Source organism: Passer montanus, unplaced genomic scaffold (genome assembly GCF_014805655.1).
Source record: "Passer montanus isolate IOZ18808 unplaced genomic scaffold, ASM1480565v1 scaffold292, whole genome shotgun sequence".
Classification (NCBI taxonomy): Eukaryota; Metazoa; Chordata; class Aves; order Passeriformes; family Passeridae; genus Passer; species Passer montanus.
The window spans coordinates 4,987-31,993 of record NW_024367619.1 but is presented as its reverse complement, the minus strand read 5'-3'; the positions used below and the strand labels follow the sequence as shown (position 1 = coordinate 31,993).

At 39.9% G+C, this 27,007-nt stretch overlaps 1 protein-coding gene across 5 annotated transcripts; it reads left to right on the top strand.

The window, feature by feature from the left end:
- Nucleotides 1-32: 32 nt before the first annotated feature.
- Nucleotides 33-18,398, top strand: SLC7A9 (solute carrier family 7 member 9). Of its 5 annotated transcripts, XM_039713984.1 has the most exons (17): nt 33-61; nt 324-471; nt 3,518-3,561; nt 4,843-4,948; nt 5,674-6,016; nt 6,297-6,422; nt 7,576-7,723; nt 8,660-8,902; nt 9,441-9,566; nt 9,905-10,004; nt 11,381-11,425; nt 11,767-11,890; nt 13,610-13,713; nt 14,501-14,597; nt 15,843-15,992; nt 17,077-17,251; nt 18,161-18,398. In XM_039713984.1, the coding sequence occupies exons 6-17, from the start codon at nt 6,318-6,320 to the stop codon at nt 18,223-18,225; spliced, it is 1,482 nt and encodes a 493-aa protein (XP_039569918.1). In that variant the 5' UTR covers nt 33-61; nt 324-471; nt 3,518-3,561; nt 4,843-4,948; nt 5,674-6,016; nt 6,297-6,317; the 3' UTR covers nt 18,226-18,398. The 5 variants fall into 5 exon arrangements, with proteins under 5 accessions (XP_039569918.1, XP_039569917.1, XP_039569920.1 ...); XM_039713983.1 differs by lacking the exon at nt 33-61 and having other exon boundaries at nt 225-471; XM_039713986.1 differs by lacking the exon at nt 33-61 and having other exon boundaries at nt 225-471; nt 5,674-6,092.
- The last annotated feature ends 8,609 nt before the right edge of the window (nt 18,399-27,007 follow it).

Here is a 27,007-nt window from a genome sequence, read left to right as displayed (position 1 = left end):
AACGGGAAGAACCATAAATTCCATAAGGAATTCCATTGATTGGCACAAGGAAAAGACAAAGGTGGGGGATGATACATTAAAGGCAGGCCTAGGAATCAGGTGTTTGGGGAAGTCTGGACCTCCCAGGCACCTCAGCCAATGGGAAAAGAGGAAAATGTGGCCGGGAAATTGGGATAAAAGGGAGGCTGCATCCTCTTAAAATGTGAGAGACCCCAGGGCAACGCCCCATGGCCTCTCCTTTTATTTGAATAAAGTGAAAAGGACTCCTCTGTCTACCTTTTAGACATAAACCTCTAATGTTTGTGGATTACTTTTCCTGCCAGGAGTAATTCCCAGTGGTTCCAGTGCCAGCTACAGCTAAAAGAGTGGCGTTACTTTTCCCTCCCCTCTGCCAGCCAGGACAGAGCCCTTCACACTCTGTGTTTCGGTTGTGTAAACAGCAGGGAGAGTCTGACACTCCGTCACACCAAGGTAAGTCTGTACCCGTGTTATGTGAACTGACAGAGCTTTGATAAGGTGTGCTTACCTTATCTTTATTTCCACTTTCTAAAAAAATTCCCCTGACCATTATAAGCCATTTAAACCCAGGTGTTATGAATAGAAATTTGTATTTTTTTTAACTCTGAAACTTAAAAAAAATACAACTTTCTATTCATAACACAGGTGTTTTCTTTTCTCCTACCTCTATTTCCAAGCCAGAAAGAAAAGCTGCTTTTCAGGCCGGGAGATTGCATTTCTCCATCTCAGAAGAGAGAACCTCCTAAGACTTTTTCACCATGAAAAATCCATTCCACTATCCTGGCACCTGGCATCAGGAGCTCTGAGAGCTTTTCCCTTGGGACTGCAAGTCCTTCCTTGGGCAGGCAAGGCTCTTCCATTTAGGAGAGTTCTCAGCACTGATCCTTCTCTGCAAATCTACTGCAAATAAGTATGCTAAAAACTCCATGCTGTCAATCAGCTTGGATCTAGAAAAGCAGAAGCACTTTGAAGGCTTCTTTGAGTTTAAAAATGTGGTTTCTCAGGGAGTGAGCTCTCCAGACTTTTTTAGTCCTGAACTATTTTCTTCTGTACTAAATTTATTTCAACATACCCCTATAACCACATATTCAGACATGAAATATAGAAAGGAATATATTTTAGCTATTAGAATTGTTTTATACCTGAAGTATTTGGTTTCAGTAAATACAAAATTAAAAATGAGACTTCAAGAGTAGCACAGAACATCATGACCTCAGTGGAGTGCTTCAGTACTCAGTGCTCCTTTCCTCAGCTAGAGGTGGGCACAGGACAGATCTGTCTTCCAAAACCAGTGTTAACTGGGAACCCCTCCTTGGTGGAAGGCCAGTGGAATGCAACCTGAGTTTTGGACTCAAAAAGGAGATCAAAGTCAGGCTTTGTTTTTAAATAAAAAAACATGAGAAGTTGGATGTTTATCAGAGAAATCATTGATCCTGATCAGAGTTTGAAGCACTGTTAAAAACTAGTGTGGCATACTAAAGCTGATTTTCTCCAGAGGCCATCAAAATTCCTTTAGAACATCCTAAGGAAGAGACTTCTTGATTTTTTTTTTGGTGACGTTTTGGATAGAATGACACACCCAGCATTTACAAGTTTATTGACAGTCTCTAAACAGCTCTGCTTAAAAAATACCTGATACAAAATAAATATCTCATTGGACTAAAGACTCTGCACTATTTGGGCAGTTCTAGTACAAAACCTTTAGCAGACCTGAATATATTTTCAAAAGCCTTATTTGTTACAGAAGAAAAACCAATTCCACTGGAACCAAGAACTAAGTAGGGGAAAAATACAGGTATTTAAACCCCAAATATTCTGTTAAGAGTTGTAGTCTATTAAGTAGTTCTGTTAAGAACTACAGTCACCTAATATTTCCTACTGACCTCCACAAGATGCAAAGATCTTGCAAACCAGTGGCATAACCCAGCATCACCACAGCTGTTAAATCATATAATTTCTTTATATTCCACTTGCAGCATAGCTGCAGTTACTTAGGGAAAAAAAAAAGTTATTTAAAGGATGACTGAGATCAAATCTTAGAACACATCTATTAATGGTCAGAGTCAAAGGAGACCAAATGCAGGGAAACACACTGGTCCTCATTAAAATTCAATAACCTGGAAGCAGGAAGGTTGGAATGGAAAGTATTCACCCTGAGATACTGCTAAGCTACAATTACAAACTGCAAGTTAGGATGATCCTTATCCTTTAGTATTGATCAAAGCAGAACATGCATCACTGCAAGCAATAAATACCAACCCTAACAAACATTAACCTTCATTTTAGTAAGTAATGATAATAAAAGGTGTATTTATATACTGTCCCCTTGCTATTTCCTGAATTAAAGTTCAAAATTACTTTTTACGATTTAATTGGTAAATGGCATTTTGAAAAGGTTCAAACTACAGTGCTTAAATAGGACCAGCCCTCAAAGTGTTTGCCTCAAAATGCCTTGGAATTTGAACTCATTCATGCCTTCATCTATTTGTGTACCTATTTGAGAGGGAAGGATTCTTTTCCCATGGCTGTAAAATGTCATTTCTCTTGTCTATGAAGAAAATAATATTAGAATCCTTGAAATCAATGTTTATTTTTCCCTTCAGTGGCTGAGGAAAAAGAGGATTGCTGGTAAAATTAAAAATATTTTAATGGATTTACAGCATCCCAAGAAAAGCAACCCCTAAAACAAAACTAGACAATAAATGAAGATACTTCAATTTTTATAAAGAAACACAGATTGGTTAAGGTGAAATCACTGCAGAGACCTAAGGCACCAATTGAACAGTGGGATCTCTCCAGACTGACTATTCCAGGCTGACTAAGAAAGCAGCTGCTCAGGCAAAAACTCAAACTACATATTTTCAATGCTGCTTTTATGGGATCCGAAGAAACAGAATGGAAAACAGATCTGAAGGAGAAAGAAAAGACAACTGACACATGCATCTACACAAATTCATCAAAGATGACGCCAAAGCTAAGAAAAATTCCTCGGCAAAACTTTATTTAACAGAACATTAAACATTACATATCCCATTGTCTTTTCATCAAAATAACATTGGGTTTTTTGGGTTTTTGTTGGTCTGTAAGTTCCAGGTAGAGATGATGTGAAAGATGTGCCTGCTTCATTTCAAGGGACAATGTTAGCCCCAAATATGACCTCCCCTTCTTTTTTGTCTTTTCACATTAGCTCTGTCAATAGTCTCTGTGGCATTTCAGGAACAACACAGGTATGACCTGAAATTATAAACCTTAATTTCAAAATAGTCAGCATAAGGAACACAGAGATACATTACATAATATCTGATCCCAAATAAAATTGGGAAATGTGAAATTGAAAGATATGAAAACATTGGTTAATTTTGTTATACATTACAATTACCATGAAAAATATTTAAAAAGTCCTTGTAAAACTTTCCTTAAAAGGAAGAAAATGTTCATACCTGCCTTTTCATAGTAGCATGACTATAATTTTAACATGTTTTATTCTCTTTATCTGTAGGAAAGAAGAAAAACCCAAAGTTTTGTCTGGCCATTCTTACTCTGGTAATTTTTCAATAAGAAGTTAATTAAGATGGAAGAGCTTCTCTTGTATCTTAACCCTATTTCTGTGATAATTAAACAAGAAAAACAAAGAGACAAAAAAGCCAGTGACTAAAAAAGTAGAGTTTTGATTATTTTTTCTGTACCACCATTACTTTGCAACCTCAGTCTTGGAGAAAAACATTCCCAGTGCAGTCTGGCTCAAGCACCAGAAAGCATGGCAAATATAAACTAACAAGTGCTTCACATGTTCTGAAGAGTCCTTTTTTAGTCACAGATTTACATCATCATTGCGGAGGGAATTCCTGTTGATCAATCCTGCATGCTTAATAAGTTTGTCAAAACGGGAGGAGAAAAATTGTCCAAACGTGCTGATACTCAGGCCCAACAATTTGGTTTTAATTTCCAGCCCTGTACTGCATGTTTATGAGCCATTATCTCAACGAGGCAACAAATGTTAAATGTTAACATCAGGAGCCAGTTCCTGAACATCTTTTAGCAGTAGGTATTTATTGACAAACTCATTTAGAGGAGGATGGTCAGGACTTACTGGTTGGAGTGTCATAAAGCAAAGGAGCTGTACAACTGCACTGCTAAAAATAATTAAGTGATTAACATGATTAAGGGACTTTTTGCAAGTGTTTCAGGGATGACTAACTCAAATGAAAGCAGTTACCTTATTACAGAATTCAGGATAATAATACTTTTTTTTTCCCCCTGGATACACAACTGCATAGAAACAGAATGGCATTTTTCACTGAAGCAAGATCTTTAAATTTTTACAAAAAATGGAAAATATTTGTAGCTGCAAGCAAAGGGAACACCAGCTGCCCACTCAGCTGCCTCAAGTTAATGAAAAACAAAGGAAATATTTTTGCTTATGCTTCTCTACCTTCTCAAGATACAGACATCAACTATTTTTAATAGGCTTCAAATAACATCGGGGCACATGGTTTTAATGCACCCATAATGTGACAATTACTTAAAAGTTATCTTGCCAAAGCATTTCTAAATTAGCAACTGCTTGCTATAAAGAGTATCAAAATACTCTGTCCAAATTATGGGTCACTCTCACTGTGTGATACACTACTTAGGCCTTGACAAACATTCTCACAAATGGAACAAAGCTGAAAAAAACATTTTCTTGTTTTTAAAGATAAACTAATTGGACTATCAGTTCACCTGTGGTCCCTAACTCAAAACTTCTTGGCAGAGAATGGGTTTAATGATTACCTTTTATAACCTCTGTACTTAGGCTGCTGCTCCCTCATATTCTGCTTTCAGACATGGACATGCCTTGCTTGTGACTGGCTGGGAAATCTAACAGGAGAAATACACTTGGCAAGGATTCCCGGGCCTGATTAACACCAAACAAATTTAAATAAACAAGGTAAGTGAAAGCAAGAATTGCTAAAGGTAATGATTGGAGCAGTGTAAATACATGGCTTTAAAAGAGAGATGCTGGGCACAAAGCTAAAATGAAGTTCAGCCACCAAGCCCTGCATTCTTATGTGTGCAGTTTTCCTTCATAGGTTTAATCGTAAAAGTTAGATTAATTATGATTATTTTAAAAATCTGTAATTCAGAAGGTAAACTTAATGAAGTTCAGCCACCAAGCCCTGCATTCTTCATGTGTGCAGTTTTCCTTCATAGGTTTGATCGTAAAAGTTAGATTCATTATGATTATTTTAAAAATCTATAATTCAGAATGTAAACGATGTCTTTATAGCTTAAATGTTTCTGAAGACCAACAACAGTGACATAAGTAGGTGTTCTGTCAATTTAAAATGCTGCAGGTTTTATAGCCAGTTACTACTTAATTTACAAAAAAACTCCCAACTTATGTTTCCTAAACATGATGCTTTCCAGAGCTGCCATCTGTATAAAAGCATAAGGATCTTCAGCACTCAAATTCAAGTAATTGTAGTTGTAGAGTCTTAGGAGAGAAGAGACTTTTGGCTGAATCTGCTTTGGAGACTCAGGACCTAACTCGATCAATTTCCTTCACTGTCGCAGATTGTATTTTAGACCAGTACTGGGGGAAACAGCAAAATCCTCACCAGAAAAATCCTTAAATCTAAATTTAAATTTGAAAACAAACTCTTTACATTCCAGTTCTAAAAAGGACAAAACATTGAGTGGAAGACATTCACCCTGAATCAACACAGAGAAGCCCGGTGACCCTTTCTGAGGCAAAGAGCTGCTAACAGATAATTCTAGGAGCCCACACTCTGTTTAGCAGATGCTTCCATCTCCAAGGAACTGAGGCGAGGCCTGATTTAGTGAAGAATGGAAAGAAGGTCCCCTAGATAAGAAGAAAACCAGCTTTTGGGAGGAAGATAAAATCTGTCTGGACCTTTGGAGTAGTGCAAAGGAAGGACTGGCTATAAAAGCTTGATCGCTGCAGTGAGGACATCCTGCAAGCTGAATGTGAGAAGGCACAGGCATTCCCTGCCAGGTGGGTAAGGAAAATCCCCAGCAAGTCAGAGGAGGAGGAGGAGGAGGTGAAGCTGCCATCGCTTCTCTCTGAGCAGGTACCTCCATGGAAGTCCCTTTCCTTTGAGTGAGTGTGTGCATGTGTTTGTTTTCTGGTAAAATTTACCTGCATATTTTGTACCCGCGTGTATCAGCATAATCAAGCAATAATAATCATCAGCATAATCATAATAATAATCAGCAATAATAATAATAAGCATAACCAATCAATCAAGAGTAAGATGTTGTCGTTATTTCCTTAGAAATTTCAACAAGGAAAACAAATGGGTGAAGAAAGCTTGAAGAGAAGAAAAGGAGAGGACAAAGGAAGGGAGGACAGACAATCCATCCAGAGTCATGAGCCCCAAACGATGAACCTACAAAAGCAGGTTTTGCTTTTTCTTTTCCCTTTGGTCCGCGTGTCAGGGGCTGCCAGAGGGAGGCAGAGGGGTAATTGTGCTTATACATCATCATACAAAATCTCCACTGTGTCCCAATTTAGCAAAAATATCCTAATATGTGGTTGGCTTGCATTTTCAGAAACTGCTAGTTACTGAAGTTAAATAGCTCTGATGTGAACAGACTAAACCCCCAAGAATATGTCGCTGAAGTTACCAGATATAAAAACAATTCGAAGACTTATTCTAAGTTGATCAGCTGAAGCATTTCATAAACTTTTTTTTCCACTTGTACTTTTCAGAAGTAATAGTGAGTTGTCCAGCTCATTGTTTCTGAAAGTATTCTGAAACTCATTTGTTAGTGATCATAGCTAGGAAGTAGGCACTGGTACTTGAAGAGAAGTGAAAATCTGTCTCCAGAAAATTACAGATGCTTTAGAAAACAGCTTGTCACTTCCTCTCAGGAGGGAGTGGCATTTCTCTTAATTTAAGTAGCCTCTAGAAAGATATCCATGGTTTTAGTTTGGTGTCAAGTCTGGAAAAATACTGATGTTATTAGAGTAGCCATAGCTATCAGAAAATATCGAGTAGCCCATGCCTCAGTTTCAGTGGTTTCATGTGATATTGTAGGACTCTACAGATTTGGGAGAGCGTGATCTTATCACCTAGCAGTATCAACACCATATACAAATATTTAAAGCAAGGAGAGGAAAACAGCTGCTCAACAACAACAACAAAAACTGGACTCCATCCATGAAAGACAATTTCTGAATCTTATAAAATTCAGAATTCATCAAGTGCTTGTAAAAGAATGTCATGGCTTAATCAGAGAGGAAAGGGCAAATTCACCCATTCAAGGTTATATTTGAGACTGACATAATTCAGTTTAATAAAGGAAATAGGCAGGCAAAACACAAACAGATGTACTTTTGAAAATTCCAGGAGCACACCACAGGGTACATAGAGATCCTGGAAAGAAGAGTGAATCTTTGCAGAATGGTTTAATATATTTATTTAGAGAACTTATATATTGAAAGCCAATAAAAATAAGTCAGTAATGACAGTTATTGTAGTTTTATGACACTGAGAAGTAATTGGTGAATTACTAGAAATTGCTTACAAAAATATCTCATTTTACTTCAAGGTGGGCCTCATTAGTGGAATCTGTATGATTGTTGGTACAATTATTGGCTCAGGTATCTTCGTTTCTCCAAAATCAGTTCTTGCCAATGTTGAAGCTGTGGGTCCTTGTTTAACCATCTGGGCAGCCTGTGGAGTTCTGGCAACATTAGGTAAAAAACTCAACAAAGAATCTGAATCTTTGCCTTAAATCTTGATATCTGCTCTTTGTGCACACTACTCTCATTTCACAAATTAGCTTATAGCACCTAGACCAAAATCTACTAAATCCTGCTCTATATATGCAGTACCCAACCATAAATTAAAAATGGGGTGTTTATAGAAGACAAATTAAGTTTTAAAATTGTAAATCACACTCTATTTTGAAAGGAAGGTTTAGTTTTTCCTGCTTCACCCACTGACTGTAATAAAGATAATAGTCTTCTATTTAAATAGCTGGCAACATGTGAAATTTACTGGTAGTGAGCTAGGTACTTTCTGCTTGCTTTCTACTTCTGTAATTCTAATTCTGCTATCTGAAAATTTAGTCCTAAGTACCTTAAAATATTTCAAGAAGTAAAACAAAGAAATTTTTGAGCATTGTATCAAGTGGGGCAGCACACAAGAAAAACCAACATGCCACATACAGCAATAGAACAGGAAGTATCACTGTACTTTAATGTTGAGCTCAGCAGACATTTTATTTCAAAATTGTGCAGAAAGTCTGTTTTTTCAAGCTTCCATTAGGTATGTCAGCCAGTGCAGCTCTCACTTAAATGATTTTGTGATATGTGATAGTGTTAATTTCTTAAACAGAAATCAAATGAAATCAAAATGTTTGTTTGTACTGCTTTGTGAAGTCTAAAATATCAATGGTAGTAATTTTTAGGCTGCATCTGAATAATTTCAGGGCATTTCTTTCAATTGCTCACAAGTAATTAAAATTTTATTTGGCATATACAGTAAAATATACAGGAACATGCAGAGAGTAATGGTGCACTGCACAGATCAATTTCCTTCACTTTTCTACCTATTAAAAAGTGATCATCTCTCCAAGCAGTCCCAGGTTCAAAAGTGCATGAACTAAACCTGCTTTTCTTGTTATTCAGGTGCACTTTGTTTTGCTGAGCTTGGTACAATGATCACAAAGTCTGGGGGAGAATATCCTTACCTCATGGAGGCATTTGGCCCAATTCCAGCGTTTTTGTTTTCTTGGACCAGCTTACTGGTTACAAAACCCAGCTCCTTTGCAATCATCTGTCTCAGCTTTGCAGAATATGCATCAGCTCCTTTTTATCCAGGTTGTGATCCACCCCAAGCTGTCATCAAGTGTCTGGCAGCAGCTGCTATTGGTAAGAGCCACGCTTTTAGACAGAGCAGATCCAACACTGCAGAGTGAGCTGTGTCTGGCCCCATCACTTTCAGTACCCTGAAACTTCCTTATGGTCCTCTTCACAAAGACACCAGAAATCTTTAAGACACAGTTATTATTCCCACAAGAACTAATTAAACAGCATTAAAAGGGTGGGTTTAAAAATGTTTTTTTCCCTAGTCTGAGGTTTTTTTATTCCTCCTTAAGATTGATACATCTATATAATGAATGCTTATCTCTAGCAGAAAAGGAAGAAAAAATGGCTGTATAAATACTATTTCTTTATTTATCAGAAAGCTGTGCAACTTCAAAATGTTTTAATTAAAGGTACTATAAAAGTCTAATTCATAAATCTATTTTTCCTCACTATTTTAAAAATTATCCACTGTAAGTAAAACCTATATATAATATAGACAAAAAGTGTGACAGAAAAGCAGTACAGTAAATAAGGGGAGGGGCAACTTTTCTTTTAAATTCTGACAAACAGTGCAAAAAATTATAATTTGATTTCTTTTTAGTGGTAATTACAGTTGTGAATTCATTGAGTGTGAAGCTGGGAAGTTACCTCCAGAATTTTCTCACAGCTGCTAAAATGATCATTGTCACAATCATTATTGTAAGTGGAATTGTTCTCCTTGCACAAGGTAATAAAATATATGTTTTTTGGAAAAATTATTTTAGCTTTTGTTACAATCATTAAAAATTCCCCACTGACAGAAGTGATGACACAGAAATAAGGCACAACCCTGAATCTCTTCATTCAGGGTTTTAGTTCTGCATCTCTTGGAAATTATGGCATTTTCTTTCAGAGAAGGGGATGGGTACAAAATGCAACACTACAGATCAATTAATACAGAAGAGTATTCATTAATTTTATAAGTGAAAAGTTTCAAAACATGGGACATGTGGGAATGTTTTTTCATCTGGTGACATTACAAGAATTAATTTCAACATTGATCAGTAATCTTCCTCTTATTTGCAGGAAAAACAGATAACTTCAAAGATTCTTTCAAGGGCAGTAAAATTTCTGTTAGCTCTATCAGTTTGGCATTTTATAATGGACTCTGGGCATATGATGGATGGTAAGAAATCTTTATTAACCTTCACAGTTACAGTTTAACAGCCTTTAACTGGTTTACTCTCTCCCTGTAAAACTCCTTGAAGAAGTTAGAAACTGACTTGTTATTAAGAATGTCTTGATGAATTCTGGAAAAAGAACATTAGTTTGGGTAAAACCCCCCAGAACTTCTCGCTCTTTTAGTTGCTATTTATTAGGGAAAGAAAATATATTAAATCCCAAAAGGACTACCACTCCTGCTTTGTTGCTGAAGGTGCTTGGATACTGCAGTAATGAGGAGAATATAACACATTCAATCCCATTGTGTTAGACAAAACAGCTTCCCCTGCAGGTTACCCCATCAAACTCCATTTCTTGTGAAATATGGTGTTTGATTAGTCCAGGAGAACATAAAAAGGAACATTGTGTCAGAAATGATAAGGTTGAACTTGCAGATTTTCTTCTTAGGGAATGTCAGTTGGCATAGAGCTCTGTTGGCACAAATCCATTGTTATTCTTAAATGTGCAAACTGCAAAAGTCTGTACATAGGTCAGTACTTTGGAAGCAAATAAGAATACAATCTTGATCTACCACGCAGCAATTCCCATTTAAAAGCTTTTGAAACTGAATTTATTTTAAATAGATTCTTTTTTTAGGTTCTGTTTTCAAGCTTGAGTGTCTCAACTCAGGCATGTAAGTCTGTTAATTCAGGCATTCATATGGGCTTTTTAAGAGGGCAAAGAAGCTGATCCCTAAATAATTATTTGTGTATGTGACCACCAGGCACTAACGTCTGAAAATTTGCCTTTGAACTGTAAATACTGACTCCAGATTTTCAGAGTGGATGAATATAACAACCTTGTTTCAATTGGTCTACACACTCTAGCAAAAATGGGTATTTGGAAATTATAATTCAGATGGGTAAAATCTGAATTCTTAAAAAGGTTTTCATGCCTGTCCTCTAAAGGCAGAATGACTTACAGAGCCACTCTGACACAGCAGCAGACTTGCTTTTCTCTTTGCCCTCAGCATACCCGTGCTTTTTTTTGACAAGACTTAGACACTGCAAAGCTTGAAGTTGAAAGGCAATTTTGTAAATCTAAGATGTCTGCCAAAATTTTGTCTGATTATTCTGGGATATTTTATCCATTATTTAGAGTCTTAGAGACACTAGAGATAATGCAGGAAGAGATTGTGAATCAAGACCCTGACTTTTGGAGAAGAAGCTCACATTGGTTTTGTCCTGCAGTTTTCCCACTTAAAAGATTGATTTTATTTTTTTTTCCTTTTTAAAACTGAAAAGATGAAAAACAATAACACAGGAAATAACCTCACCTCATAGAATAGTCGTATTTAAACCCCTGACTGCTGAAATACTCTATGAATGTTTTTCCTTCCAGGAATCAACTCAATTACATCACAGAGGAACTTAAAAATCCTTACAGGTAACTGTGTAGGAAAGCAGTGCTTTTACTGGCAAGAAATCAAACACTATATATTTTCCTATAAGCAAGCATATGTTTTGGTTTGTTTTTTAAAAGCACTAATCTATTATTGAAGGTTTGAGCACTAACAGACAAAGCTAATTAGCTAATTATTATCACAGGCTTTGTATCTTTGCATAATTTGTACTTTTCCTTTTTTTTACAATCCTGATTTCCATAGCTCTACAGTAAAAAAGAAAAAAAAAAAAAGTAAATAGGAAAAGTAAGAATCCACAGTTTACTATGACAACTGTAGCAGTGATCCAGCAATGCTGATGGGGTCTTACTTTTCCATTCTTTAGAAACCTACCACTCTCTATAATTATTGGAATCCCCTTGGTCACAGTTTGTTACATTCTGATAAACGTTTCCTATTTCACTGTGATGACTTCAACAGAGCTCCTGCAGTCCCAGGCAGTTGCTGTGGTAAGCTACTTAATTTTGTAATACAACATCTGCATTGAAGTCATGTAAGCCGCTAAATTCCGTTAATTCTTTGTGAGATGAAATTCATTTTAGTCTAAGCTGTTAGTGCCACCTTTTCCCCCATTATCTACTATCATTCCTTAATCTAAAATTTCAGTAATGTCTAATTAAAAGAGTAGTTCTGTCATCTCCAAATGGGAATAAAAGAGGGAAGCAAAAGTAAAGCAGTTTTCTGCAAACATTCTGTAAACATTGCAGGTCAGAGAGGGACTGCTTTCCACAGGCATCAAAAAGATGGAAAGAGAAATCACATCTGGCAGTTGCTTTGCCATTTTCAGTGTTCCCAGTATTTCTGAGAAAGAAGCACATGCCAAATGACAGCACAACAAAATTTGTTGTTATGGAGATAACAGCAAATAGTCCATCATTCACCTTTTCTTTTTGGGCTTTTTTCCTTAACAAATTTGAAAGATAGGATTTTTACATTTTTGCAAGACATACTCTCAAAGGTAAAAGTAGAAATTACAGAAGTTTCTGAATCCATAAAAAATACATCTGCCCCTTCAGTTCCACTCAGTAAATTTTCTGTGTCTCTGAAACAACTGTTGAGGTCCTGCAACAATTTTCCTAATGCTAGTTTTTGGGGAAAACAAACTGTGTGACAAGCATTTAAATATATATATAAAAAATAGTCTAGCCCAGTGAAGAAGTACAGCAATGTTGAAATGCTTAAAAATTTTAAAAATCAAAATTAAATAAAAACTAAATAAAAATTTATTTAAAACATTTTAAAATAAAAGCTTTTAAAAATTAGCTGTTCTGTGCATTTCAGCAGTGTGTCTGTACCAAAAGGAACAGCAAAGAATGTATGAAGTTAAATCTTGTATAAGAACTAGTCCTCTTCAATACACCTTTAAACTTACAATCTGAACAACACCCAGCAACCAGCAGTGAACTGACCAGACTGAATTAACAGAACCTCAGCACTGGCTGTGAGCAGAGGCAGCACAGCAAAAGGAGAGCCCTGTGCAGAGCTCTGCACAGCTGTCAGCAGCCTTTGAGTGCCCTGCTCCTGGAACAGGACACATCACTGATGTCAGACCTGTGCAAAACCAAAGCTCTTCATGCTTGACTTACTAAAAAAAAGACCAAAACCAACCCAACCAAAAACTAAACCTACCTGTCAAAAACATTTAAATTCAAATTCATTTGCTGTTGGTCAATGAACCTACCTGGGATCTACAAGAACCAACAAACCACACCACAGGTGGAAGCTCAAATGAGTGAAAGACCAGAGGGAGTTTGTCCTTGTTTGCCCCGGGCTCAGGCTGTCACTGCTGGTGTTACTCCTCCTGGAGAGGCTGAAAGCAGCTTTCTGTATGGGCAGTGCTCTGCAGCAATGCCATCTTCCTTCCCTCAGTCCCAAAGCAGGTGTCTTTAAGAGAATTTAATTTCTGGGTAGTTTTTACAGCTGCCTTCCAATGTCTCCTACAGATGCTGCATTTTAAACATCATGGCAATAATACTCCACTCCACTTTATACTGGTCAATGAATGAATCCAGGTCTTTATTTGGCAGAGTATTCTTTAATAACTACACAAAATATACAACATGGATTTTGTTGGTAACATAGTTCAGATACCCATTTAACTACATTACTGAATATACTAAATTGTAGTTAATATGACAAAAGTGATTAATTTTAATCCCATTTCCCAGACATTTGGAGATAGAGTCCTTTATCCAGCCTCTTGGATAGTTCCTCTCTTTGTGGTATTTTCGACACTTGGATCTGCCAATGGCACCTGTTTCACCTCAGGCAGGTAAGTCCCCATTCTAAATATCTTCACATGAAAGGTTCTGAAGGGTGGAAAAATATATATGCATGTATCTACAGACATAAGGACATTGTTCTGATCCACATTGCACAAAAAGTAATTTTAAATTGCCTGTAAATTTAGCTATATTGCTTAATTTTCAAAAATAAAGAGTGGCTATTCAGGTTTGAAAAATTACAAAACATGGTCTCTTAATTCAATGAAGGTATACCACTATAGCACAAAAGGTTTTTTCATCTCTCATAAATTTTAAAGCTGAGAGTTAAACAGTTAAAAGTTACCAGTAAAAACATGACTACACCAGCAAAGGTAACCAAGAAGCTATTCCCTTCTATCAGCTGTTCAGCACTTCCATTTACTATTTAAAATATTTTAAGATTTCAAAAGCATCTGAATACAATGTGACTTTAAAGATCATTTTTTGACAAAAGGTTGTCAATATAGCTTTTTGCTACTAGACACGTGAAAAAGGAAATATTTAATTAAAAGGGACACGGTGAAATTTCCCAAAATATTTTTCAATTATATCTGCAAAATAATGATTCTGAAATTAGTTTCAAGTGCACTATTTTAATACTGGTTCAGAGTGTGTTTTAGCTCACTGCTTTAATACTGGTTATTTAATTTCCCTTATTTTGAGCTGCTACAATCTTTAAATCCCAATGTATATCAAAGAAAACACTGATGAAATTAGTTGGAAATCTATTATTAGTAACACTGTTTAAAGTCTAGGTGCCACACTAACTGCATTGCCTTGTTTTTGTTTTGTCAGACTTGTTTATGTTGCAGGTCGTGAAGGGCACGTGCTAAAGATACTGTCTTACATCAGTGTTAAGTACTTAACACCTGCACCCGCTATCATATTTTATGTAAGTATATATTTAAATACATTAAAAAAAAATCACCTATAACTAAAAATTCTCCAGTCATACATACTTTCACAGCTTCTTACAAGCAGTTTTGACACTTATCGTAAACTATCTACACAAGAAAATTGCTAAATACATTTTGGAAAAAAGACTACGTAAAACCCCCTGCTTCTCTAATTTGAACATATTCATTCCAGAACTGGACTTTAAAAATCAAAATGGTTAAGAGTCAATGGCATGAGAAGAAAAACTTAAATGAATGGTTAATATTAGGGAATGCTTTCATAGGATGCTTGCTAGCAGGCTATCATTACCCTGTTTGCTCCATGTAGAAAATTTGCATCTCACTAAAAAAGTCCACTCAGTAAATACACTTAAGAATAAATCCAGAACGTCTTGTTATTTTTATTTTACCCATTTATCTCCAAAGCAAAACAAGATATATTCAATCCAGTCAGGAAAATTAACCCACAAACACCAGATGTTTATGGCCAAAAAGGACACAGAGGAGTCCCATAACTTTATTTGAATAAAGGGAGAGGCCATGGGGCATTTCCCTTGGAGTATCTCAAATTATTACAGGCAACAGCCTCCTTTTTATCCTAATTTCCTGGCCACATTTCCCTCTCTTTTCCCATTGGCTGAGGTACTTGGTAGGTCCAGTACCAGAACTTGGGTTCCTGCATCACCTGATACAGACCTCATTTCTAAGTGTGACCCCTGCTTTTTCTTTCTCCTTATGTCTCTGTTCTTTTTCTCTAAATCCAGACATGTAGCACAGTCTCGAGTGAGTAACAGCCTGTGTCAATTAGTGGAATTCCTATGGAATTTATGGTGCCCATTGCTTCTTTCATGTCTCCATATCTGGCCTTATCTACCCTCAAGCCCACAGTTGTTTGTAAAGGCACCTCCTCCTCATTCCTTTCAATCCCAGTAACAATAAAAACCTAAAAATATATTTTGTATCTTCAAGACAGTCAGTCAGCAATAAAACAGATTAATGCATAAAAATTATAAGCATTTTTGACTTAAAATGAAATTAAGATTGCACACAAAAATAACCACATGTTGGCAGGAGGCAGTCACAATATTTAAAAGTGCTGCAATACACTTGCACCCAAATATTTAATCAAAAGCATTCACAGTTCATACTCTGGGACACTACACATGCAGTTGTATTGAAAGAGAAGTAAAATTCAGCCTTCTTCTATAATAAACTACACTAATTTTTGTTTTCATTTTTAGGGGGCCATTGCTATTATTTATGTTATTCCTGGTGACATCAATTCACTCATAAATTACTTCAGTTTTGCAGTCTGGATATTTTATGGTTTAACTGTACTTGCACTAATTGTGATGAGGTTTACAAGGAAGGAACTCAAGAGACCTATCAGGGTAAGTTCTGTATGGCTTTTCCTCCATCCCATGTAGCATGAATTCACACTCAGTATCTGGATATTTAAACAGCCTCCTTGGGCAGCACCTTGTTTTTTACTCCCCTTACCTGAAATCCAACCATTTAACAGCAGATCTGCACTAGGACTCATAAGCTCAAACCTCACAAGGACTGGGAAAAGATTACAGAATGCTGATTTTCACTTGCACAGACCACAGGTCACAAGCCAAAATTTCAGGGATGGGTAATTGCAGTCAGCAGACTGCCATTGAAAGAATATTCAAAATAAGACCCCAGGTCATTGCATGTAAGTCATTTACTTGCACAGACCACAGGTCACAAGCCAAAATTTCAGGGATGGGTAATTGCAGTCAGCAGACTGCCATTGAAAGAATATTCAAAATAAGGTCATTGCATGTAAGTCTGTTCCCACATTTATTAAAATGCAAACTTGTACACTGCAATTTGAAATATTCACTAAGAGATCATAGTGGATAATTTGGCAGAAGAGTTATCCCTGCCCATATTTCTGCTACTCCTTCAGTTGCCCCATCTGCTTCCAGAAAATTGTAAAGTAGAAAAATGCATAAGGCAATAAAAACATTCGTTCATACAGGCAACTTCTGTACAAACAGCTAAAGAATCATTTAACAGCAGATCTGCACTAGGACTCATAAGCTCAAACCTCATAAGGACTGGGAAAAGATTACAGAATGCTGATTTTTACTTGCACAGACCACAGGTCACAAGCCAAAATTTCAGGGATGGGTAATTGCAGTCAGCAGACTGCCATTGAAAGAATATTCAAAATAAGGTCATTGCATGTAAGTCTGTTCCCACATTTATTAAAATGCAAACTTGTACACTGCAATTTGAAATATTCACTAAGAGATCATAGTGGATAATTTGGCAGAAGAGTTATCCCTGCCCATATTTCTGCTACTCCTTCAGTTGCCCCATCTGCTTCCAGAAAATTGTAAAGTAGAAAAATGCATAAGGCAATAAAAACATTCATTCATACAGGCAACTTCTGTACAAACAGCTGAAGAATGAAGAAGTGATTTTCTTCTTTGTATCTTGCAGGTGCCCATCATCATTCCTGTCATAGTGACATTGGTCTCAGTTGTACTGGTACTGGCACCAATCATCAGTGCACCTGAACTGGCCTATTTGTACTGTACTTTATTTATACTTAGTGGACTTATAGCTTATGCACTTTTTGTTCATTTAAAATTCAGCTGGGCACAAAAGATATCAAGTAAGTATACCTCAGGTAGCCAGCTCTAAACCCAATATTTGCTAAACTTGAGATTAATTGGTATATAAAGTTCACTATCTGGTCAATCCCTTCTAAAGCATGTAGCAGAATGTGGAGGGAAGCAATTTCCCTGGCATGCAGTGGGCTTTACTGAAGACTGTATTTCACTCCTTCCAGTTGAAAAGAAGTAATGTCTGACTTGAGGAAAAATTAATACACAAAAAACATCACATCACTGTGGTAGCACAAAGGAACAGAACTAATTAATCTGTAAAGTTACTTTTTCAGTTATCTATATTTCAAAACATTGCTTTAGCCATTAACTGAAGATTAGCAGATATAAATTCTTATGCCACCAAACACTGGCCTTTTACCTCTGATTATTAATTTTACTATCCTTACTAAAGAAAATGTTAACAGCATTAGGATAAAAAGATAATCCCAGGGCTGAGTACAGTGAAAGCTGCAAGAGCCCAGCATGACCATTTATGAACTGATTGCATAGTCCCTAAAGAAACTCTGATATTATCTCAGGTAAAACAGGATAAACAGGTATTTCTAAGAGGCTAATTGGAATTAGCTGAATACAACAGCATTAGTAGTTCTACAGACATTCAAAAATCCATAATCTATCTCTATTGTCCCCAGGATGATTAATTATAATGTAATAATTATAATTAATTATAATATTAATTATGTAATTGGAAGTATCGTGCTCTAATGTAAGTTTGGAAATGTGGAATCCTGTAGTTTGGATCTTAGGACTGCTTATTCCCCACCCTTTATTTTTCATTTTGAAATAGGAATTGAGATTAAAAAAAACAACTACACAGAAGGATAGTTTTATCACTTAAGAGTTTGAATTGAAATTTCTCTTATAAAGACTCTAATAATAAATCTTTTCCTCAGAGCCCATCACTATGCACCTTCAGATGCTTATGGAAGTTGTTCCAGAAGAGGAAGCTACTAAATGAAGTATTTTATACCCACCAGGTTGTTTTTAAGTGCTGTACTGGTTGAAGTATATTCAATTTAGTTTGGCACACATATATTGCTAAATTGTTATGTTTGTACTGGTGTATTAATTTTGCAACACTTCAGTACTTCAAAGCATCAAATATATATAATAAAAGATTTCTAAGCCAGACTACAGTGTCCAGCAAAGCTGGTTTCATTGTTTGTTATAAGTTATGGTGTCTTGTTTTCTGAATTAAATTTTTTAGCAAAGATGTGTTTTAATGTCTTTACAAACAATTCCATGGGTGTCAACGTCTTTGAAATGAGTCAGTGTCTTTGAAATGGGTGTCATCGTCTTTGAAATGGGTCAATATGGGTCAATGTCCTTGAAATGAGTCAATGTCTTTGAAATGGGTGTCACCGTCTTTGAAGGGTCAATGTCTTTGAAATGGGTCAATGTCTTTGAAATGGGTCAATGTCCCTACCAACTTCAAGCCACAGCTTGTTAGAGAATCAGTTTGACTCCTTAAACCGACAGGGGTATGCTCAAGGCTGGGATTCTGAACTTTGGGGGAAAATGCCAGGTTCAAGGGGGATATGGGGTGGGTAGTTTGGGAAGGCTGCACCTTCCTGGTACCTCAGCCAATGGGGAAAGGAAGAGGGCAGCATGTGGCCAGGAATTTGGGATAAAATGAGGCTGTGCCCTCCAAAACCTCAACAGAGAAACCCCCGTGGGTGTGTGCTCCAGTGGACTCTCCCATTATTTGAATAAAGTTGCAGGACTCCTCTGTCTCCTTTACGGACACTGGTTTTTCATAGCGTGATTTTCCATACAAAATTACTCAAAAAACCTTTTCAGTTATGAAGATGGCAAAACTTAGCAGCAGCAGTGTTAAGATGCTTCTGATGACACTATAGAAAGAATAATACAGCTCTTACAGCATCACAGAAAGGACAAAAATCACATTAACCAGACTAGCTCTATCCTCAGGTTCTCAGACCACATATTGGCTATCAAAACAGTCTTTGGAGTTGGATATTGCATCCTATAACATCAGTCTCACAGAGAGACATTCTGGGTCTGCTGCCTTAATGCAAGGTCCTAGAACAAAAAGAAAGGCAGTGCTGAGCTATGAAGCTTTAAGCTGTGCAACACACATTGGTGTTATGTTTTTTGGTTTCAGCCACACACACCTTTATATTTTTGCTCTCTCACTGAGCCCAGATCCATGATTTAATCTGGAAATAAAAAAGGAGTAAATGGCTGCTGATTTTCACATTCACTTCGAAGGACATCAACACCTATGAGGCTATGAGCTCCTTTCACACTATGTACTATCACATTCTCTAAATCATGCGGAGCTCCTGAACCTAAACTAACTGTACCAAGCATAAATATTGGTCAAAAAAGGTGCCTGCTCAGCAAATGGTTGCTGTCTCCACGTTTAACTGGCATCATGTGAAAAGCAACACACCCTGTGGAGTGATGCACTTTACTATCTGCTGCATTCATCACATTCTTTCATCCTTGCCAAGCCCAGTTGCTCTGTCCATCAATTGCTCCCTGTCCAAAGGTCCTAGAATAAAAAGTAAGTGCTGGCCTTCACTTTTCCTCTGCAGCTTATGAAGTGTAGGACACAGCTCTGTGCACTGCTCCCTGTCCAAAGGTCCTAGAATAAAAAGTAAGTGCTGGCCTTCACTTTCCCTCTGCAGCTTATGAAGTGCAGGACACAGCTCTGTGCACTCTGCACCCTCATGCACTTTCAATCTCACAGAGTCTAGTAACCAAGCTAAGAACATTCAGCCGCTGGTCCCACGGAAAAGGTTCTAGGAGAAAGAGGCTGCACTAGAATTCACTTTTGTTCAGCAGCCTTTAAACTGCAAAACCAACAATGAAACGATTCCTCTTCCTTCCTCACGGGATGCAGGATCCCATTCCGTCAGTCTCCAAGAGCCAGGATGCACAGCAGAGCTCTTCCCTGCACTGCTCCCACACCCAGGGGCTGGGCCAGGAAAGCACTTGGCTTCTTCCTGGGCACTGTCAGTGCTCATCACAGCAGCCACACCATGGCACTGTGACTCATAAAAGAACGAAATGCTCGTCCTTCTACAAACCTGAAAACAGCTGGTGAAAACAGAGCTCCCAGAAGTGCCAGCTGAGAAAGATCTGTCTGCCTACGATTGCAGCTGAACCCACGAAACTCCCAGCACACACCCTGCTATCGGCACTTTCCTGCTCAGCTCTAGGTACCATCCTAAGCCTTCAGGCTCACAGTCAGGATCCAAATGGAATGTCACTGGGATCTGCTGAGGGAGAGTTTTGAGAGGGGCAATTGTCATGTCCGCTTCACGAAGTTCATTGACTGGCTCACTGGATGTGTGGAAACATTTACTCACTTGGTATATCAGAAGTTTGTTCACCTCATGTATGGAAAGTCTGCTGCTAGCTTGATTTATGTACCAGCAGTTTACTGCTCTCACCAGCTGTATCCAAAGTCTGGTGTTAGCAAGATGAGTGTGTCAACCACAAGCTCTAGGAATGACTTTCAACAGGGTGCCTCATTTTCTAAAAAATAAAGCACTTTCTAAAGTTTTTCTTAGAGGCAGCTTTAATCTTCAAAGAGGCAATGGGGAAACAGTCTTTACTTTTTACTCTTTCACTACAGAGCCGTAGCAGGAAACCTTTCAGTTTAGACTCAGACTGGTGGCGTGCCCAAATGCTAGAGCTGGGAAGGAAAGTGCATAGCAACAGCCTCTTCTAGGAGCAGGGGTGCCAGCTGAAAATGATCTTCCCTGCTCAAAGTCTAGCAACCACTGAGATGCCTTTTCCTTGGTTCTAAAAGTTAAGAGCCAGACATGGTTAAGGGATCTTCCCTGCTCAAAGTCTAGCAACCACTGAGATGCCTTTTCCTTGGTTCTAAAAGTTAAGAGCCAGACACGGTTAAGGTTTTTACCTCAGTATTTTGATAAGGATCCTTGTGGTGCACCATTTTGCCAAGGCAGAATGCACTGCAATGCACACACACGGTAGATCACGTATACAATTTATAGACCTTACAAATTAGCACATCTAACAAAGATGCCCCAGTGAGAGGCTTGAAATAATAGCGTGATATCCTCCCATCCTGAGGAATTTTCCCCTGGATGGGCCAAATTTTTAGTTTCCAGGATGTATTCTATAGAGGACCTTGGTTTCTTGAGACAGCTAGGGTTTTCTGGCCTCCAACTGTGAGGCCTCTAGGATGTTTGGTCTCCTGGCATAACAGAATACCAAGACTCTGCTCAGCTTTCAGACTTAAGGAATTATAAGTGTGCATCCTAGGAGTACCAAGGATACATAAAAGATATATATAAAAATTGCATAAAAGAAGAGGCAAAAAAATCATCTTGGCATCAGCACCTGATGTGTCACATACTCTGACACGTGTGCCCTCTCTCTAGCTCTAGGCATCAGCATAGTTTTTCACTCTCGCAGATCCCAAAAAGCTTAAAACATCCAGCAGCTGCTTCCCTGCAAAAAGTCCCACAGCCAAAAGCCAGGCCTGGCCTTCACCTTCCCCTCGCAGACTACAAACTGCCAGATGCACAGGTGATTCTCACTTTCCTTCTCAGCTACATGGCAATGCACATCCTCTCAGTGTCAGAGTCCTTAGCGAAACTGAACAGCAGTTTCACTTCACACAGCTCAGTGTGCCAGAACAGAAAGCTTTCACTGACCCCGTGTGTCCATCTCCTTCTCACACAAACTGCTTCTGCTGAAACGTGCTGATGCTTTCCTGCTCAGCTATTTGCACTGTCACAGTCTGTGTCCTGCCTGCAGTCTGAATCTAAACCAAGAATCTTTTATGCACAGATGTGGCAGGAGGAAAAGGCTGCTCATGATTTGTGGAAGCAAACAAACTCCACAACTTTTGTGACAGTTGTAAAGCCAGTATGTTTATTACAGCGCTGGACACATGTGGGAATGATTTCCCCAAAATGACATGCATACCTGTGGGAGCTCCACATCCTTGTTTATCTCCCTCTCAAATACATATGGATGCAATTTCACAATAGGTTCATACATATTCATTCTACTAATTTCTACTGACATTTGCTGCTAATTTTTTCTAAATCAGAAAGAATTCCTGGGTCATTTCGTCCTGCTCTCTCTGTCTGCCCTGTCCTTTGGCTGAAGCAGTTTCTCCAAGCAGAGGTTTCTGTGAGAACAGGCAGTCAGACCAAACAGCTATGTTTGCAAGCTACTCAAAGCTTAACTCAAAGATGTACATTTCACCTAAATCAAAATGGATTTCTACTCTGGAAAATTTCCACTCGGTCTCACCACCACTGCCAACTTGGGCTGCTTTGACAGTGCCAAGCGCCTCCTGCAAGCTGACATCAGGAACCGTGGCTGGTGAGTTTTGTTTCCTAGGGAAAATACCAGCACAGCTGTTCAGGGGCCTGAGGCCCTGAGTGGGATTATGCCTGCTGGAATTCCACATGGCACAGGATGCCACCCAGACCCAAGCTGCCACCACCGCAAACTCAGGCTGCTTTGACAGTGCCAAGTGCCTCCTGCAAACTGGCACCAGGAACCTGGACTGGTGTGGGGGGATAGAATGTAAGAAAAGAAAGACAGCACAGAAAGTAATCTTATCCCAAAGGTGTTGCAGCAGAGTTAATTATCAAAGATTAGGAGGAGGCCTGACTTTAACAGGCCACAGCTGTAACCAATAAGAAGAGGAGTGCTATAAAAGAGTGGGTTGGCTGCTTGAGAAATAACAGGACTCAGTTGGCTACTTTGTGAGGAATAGAGAGTCTGTGTTCTGAGGAGCTGTCCACAAGAAAACACCAAGAAGGTAGGAAACTTTTGAAGTAAGGGGACAATAGCATGGAAGCTTTCTAATATGGTGACAACCCTGTTGAGTCTTGTTTCCTTGTGAAAATGCCAGCATTGCTATTCAGGGGCATCTGTCCTTGAGTGGCTGGCTGCCTGCAGAGGTTCTGCATGGTGCAGGATGCTGCTCAGGCCCAATGTGCCACCACCGCAAACTCAGGCTGCTTTGGCAGTGCTAAGTGCCTCCTGCAAACTGGCACCAGGAACCTGGACTGGTGAGTTTTACTAGGGAAAAGGGTGGCATTGATGTGCAGGGGGCTGTGGGCCTGGGAGGCTGGCTGCTGCTGAGATTCCGCAGGGCACAGGATGCCACCCAGACCCAAGCTGCCACCACCGCAAACTCAGGCTGGTTTGACAGTGCCAAGTGCCTCCTGCAAACTGACACCAGGAACCGTGGCTGGTGAGTTTTGTTTCCCAGGTATGGTTGGTGTGTTTTGTGAGGAGACGTGAATCTTGACTCCCTGATTCAGAAGGCTGATTTCTTATATTATGATATATATTATACACTAAAACTATACTAAAAGAATAGAGAGAAAAGGATCCATTATAAAGCTAGAAAGGGCAAGAACAGAATCAATAACTGTCAGGGTTGGATGTTACTCGTCTCTGCCCCAACACGGGAAAAGGTGGTTCTGGGCAGACTGCACTTTGAAGAAGGAGTCTGGACTCTTGCTTTTTGGTCTTCAGTTGAGTTTATTGTTCCTTATCTACAAAGTTTTTCTGTCTGTTCAGCCAAGGTCTGATCAGCAAGACAGCCAAGGGCACTCTCTCCTGCCCATGGGGTGGTTGTCTCTTTTATAGTGAAAACTATGTATAAGATATTTACCTTCAATTTCCAATACTTTTTGCCCTTGTTGGCAAGTGCACTTTCCCTATGAACCAATCCACACGTGCCAACATCATCCTGAACATGAATGCCAAGGAGAAGAAAGAAGAAGGACAGGGCATGCCCAAATCCCTCCATCTTGGGACTCCTGACCCATGCACAGAATTCTAAACCTCCCCTGTACAACATTTAAAACCCCCTGTACAGTGCATTATAATTTAAGTTTTATCAAGTGAATATCATCCCCTCACCATTCAGGCCTGAAATTCTCTCATTTCCTCACATTCAGGTGTCTTTGGCTTCCTGCCAGGGTCTCCGAGCCCCTGCCAGGGCTTTGAGACATCCAGGACATCTGGAGAGATGCTCTGGGTTCCGACAAATAACAAAGCCTCATGACTCTCAGAGTCTGACGCAGCTGCATCTCTGATCCTGAGGTGCAGCAGGAGGTGTGAGGCTGGTTGAGGCTGTTTTTCCTTGTCTTCTGTTTCCACAGAAACCCAGTGATGTCCTGAGGCTGCAGTACCAGCTTTGTCTTTAAAAAATATCTGCCTGCTGCCACTGGACTTTATGCTGGACTTGCAGCAGCTGTTTCTGGTCGGTGATAAAGACCAGCAGCCCCTCCCAGATGGCCAGGTGAGCAGCCCTGGACTCCTCCAGTGGGGTCTGAAGAGGTGGGATGTGGTGGTGCCGTTCTGTTGGGAGTTCCTTGAGTCAAGAAGTTTATTCTGTAGATCAGCAGTGGGCTGGCCTGGGCTGCATCAGCAGAGCTGCTGAAGGAATCAAAATCTCACCTGAATTGAGAAGATCCATCCTGGCTTCAAGGCACAGGGAGAAGGGAGCAGGCAACTGGGTCAGGGCAAGCCATGCAGTAAAGGTGTCTCCTGGAAAGCATGCCAGCTCTCCAGCAGCCACCCCCTTGTATTGCTGCTGAGCACAGGAACGGGAGCCTGGGGGAATCCTGGGCTGGACTGTGGTGCCTGCAGTCAGACCCCTGCTGTACAGCAATGAACCATGAACTGAGAAGCCCACACTGGAGTCACTTTGAGCATTTACTATTTTGTGCTGTCAGACCTTGGGAGATTATCCCAGAGGTAATTAATTATGAATTACTGCTCATCTCCTTGCAGCCTGTGAGATTGGATCTAGGGGAGACCTGTCATCTCTACGTCTCATTTGACCCAGCTTTTGGACTGGATTTGAAGAGCTGGAAAAAAGAAAGACAGTGCAGAAGATGATTAGGGATCTCTTGAGGGTTATGATGAGAGAGCCAGCAATGAAACCCAGCCTTAGATAACAAGCTACAAAGCAAAAGTGCTTCACTGGGGAGCAGGTCATTACAGGCCCTGAACGCCTGTGTGGGAATGGAGCATCCAGGTCGTGTTTGGCTGTGGGAGCACTTGCAGCTCAGCAGGGTGACAGGCAGGCACAGCTTGTGTGTCCCTCACATGGCATTAGAAACACAAGCAGAGTTACCCTGAGCACCTGCTTCAATTTAAAATGGGGAATGTGACCTGAGTCACCTGGGAGGGTTGGAAAATGCCAACCAACCCCCCAGCACTGTCAGGGAAACATTCCTGATAAATACCTGGTGGAGCTGCAGAGTTTCTGGTGTTGGGCACTGGGGGGGCTGTGCTGGCTCATCACTGCCTGGGTCTGCCCCTCAAATCTCACCTTTTTGCTTGCCTTCTCTGTCTTTTCCTCTCCCACTCTGCTTTTTGCTTCCCCTAAGATATTAATCCCTGTCCTCTGTAGTTCCTCAATGCAAGCATTTGCAGCTGCTGCAGCACCTCAGTGTCATCCCTGGGCTGCCTTTAGAACAGAACTGCTCCAGCCTGGATTGGGAAGGGCTGGATCAAACCATTTCTCAGTTCAGTGTGCCAGCACCCACCCAGGGGCTGCACCCTGAGCAGGAGCTGCTCGTGAACTCCTCCCACTGCAGGTCCCTGTTCACAGTTATCTTATTTTCCAGAGATGAGCTTCACCCACCTAAATTCAAACCCCAGCCTCCAAGGGGGAAGATAACCTGTTTGGATCGCCGGGCATCTCAATGGAGACACTTCAGGATTAGAAAGGAGGAGGCAGCCAGCACCTTGAAAGAAATGCAGGATTTAAACCAGTCTTCAGCAGTAGAGGTAGATTTTCTTGTACATCTACTGCTTGTGCTGCCTCCCCAGCCTGCCACCAGCAAGTCATGCTCCTGCTGAGCTCCCTTTTTGCTGCCCTGCTGTCCTGTGCCCTGACAGTGGCTGGGCAGCAGGACCAGTGGCTGGACATGGGGTGAGAGGGAGGGAGCAATAGGAGAGTTTTCCTTGGAGAAGCTCACTCAGATCCTACAGGCTTGTGTTGTGTATGGTATTTTTGCCTTGCTTCCTTCACAATGTAAGATGAGGCTTTTACCTGCATCATCATGGTAAGAGCTCCAGCTTCCTTCCCAGAGCAAGCTGGGATGAGTCCTGGTCTCCATGTACCCTCTTCCCAAGCCAGCCAGACTCCCTGTTGCCAGGTCTCTGCTTTCAGCCGGGAGCTGGTATTGCACTGGTGGCCCTGAAGCTGTCTTATAAACTGACTTTGCAAGTGGCTGTCTCTTCCTCCTAGCATAGAAAATGGCTTGTTTTTCAGGTGCCACCTCAAACTCCTGAACACCCTCAGCTCCTGCTAGGTTTGGAGGAATTCAGGTGCTCCATGGACTTCCCACACACGCCCCTCGAAGCAGAGAAGGTAAGAGGGAATGTGTCTCACTTGCCCACTGTCAGTGTGGCAAGCAGGGCTGGAGCTCCCAGTCCCAGTGGTGGCCCTCAGCATTGGCCACAGAGGGGCCTCCCATCTCTGCAGGCCCATCACAAAGTGCTGCTGGATTGCAGCTGGAAACAAAGGTCAGAAGACCATTAAGGCTCAGGAGAAGGTGAGGAAGCCTGAACAAAAAAGTGGAAATCAAAGGATGGTGTTTTTATATGCTTTTATTGCATTGGGTTGTATATTGGACTGTTCTGTTCTCCCTCTGTTGTAATGGTTCTGCTCTGGTTCTCTCCTCCCTCCCTGAAGTTGTCAGTCAAACATAAACTGAATTTATAGATTAATAAATGGTAGAATGGCA

Coding starts and splice junctions, on each gene's coding strand:
- SLC7A9 (XM_039713984.1), top strand. CDS start 6,318: ATGGGTGAAGAAAGCTTGAAGAGAAGAAAAGGAGAGGACAAAGGAAGG. Junction 14,598..15,842: donor CACCCGCTATCATATTTTAT/GTAAGTATATAT, acceptor TTTCATTTTTAG/GGGGCCATTGCTATTATTTA. Junction 15,993..17,076: donor AACTCAAGAGACCTATCAGG/GTAAGTTCTGTA, acceptor TGTATCTTGCAG/GTGCCCATCATCATTCCTGT.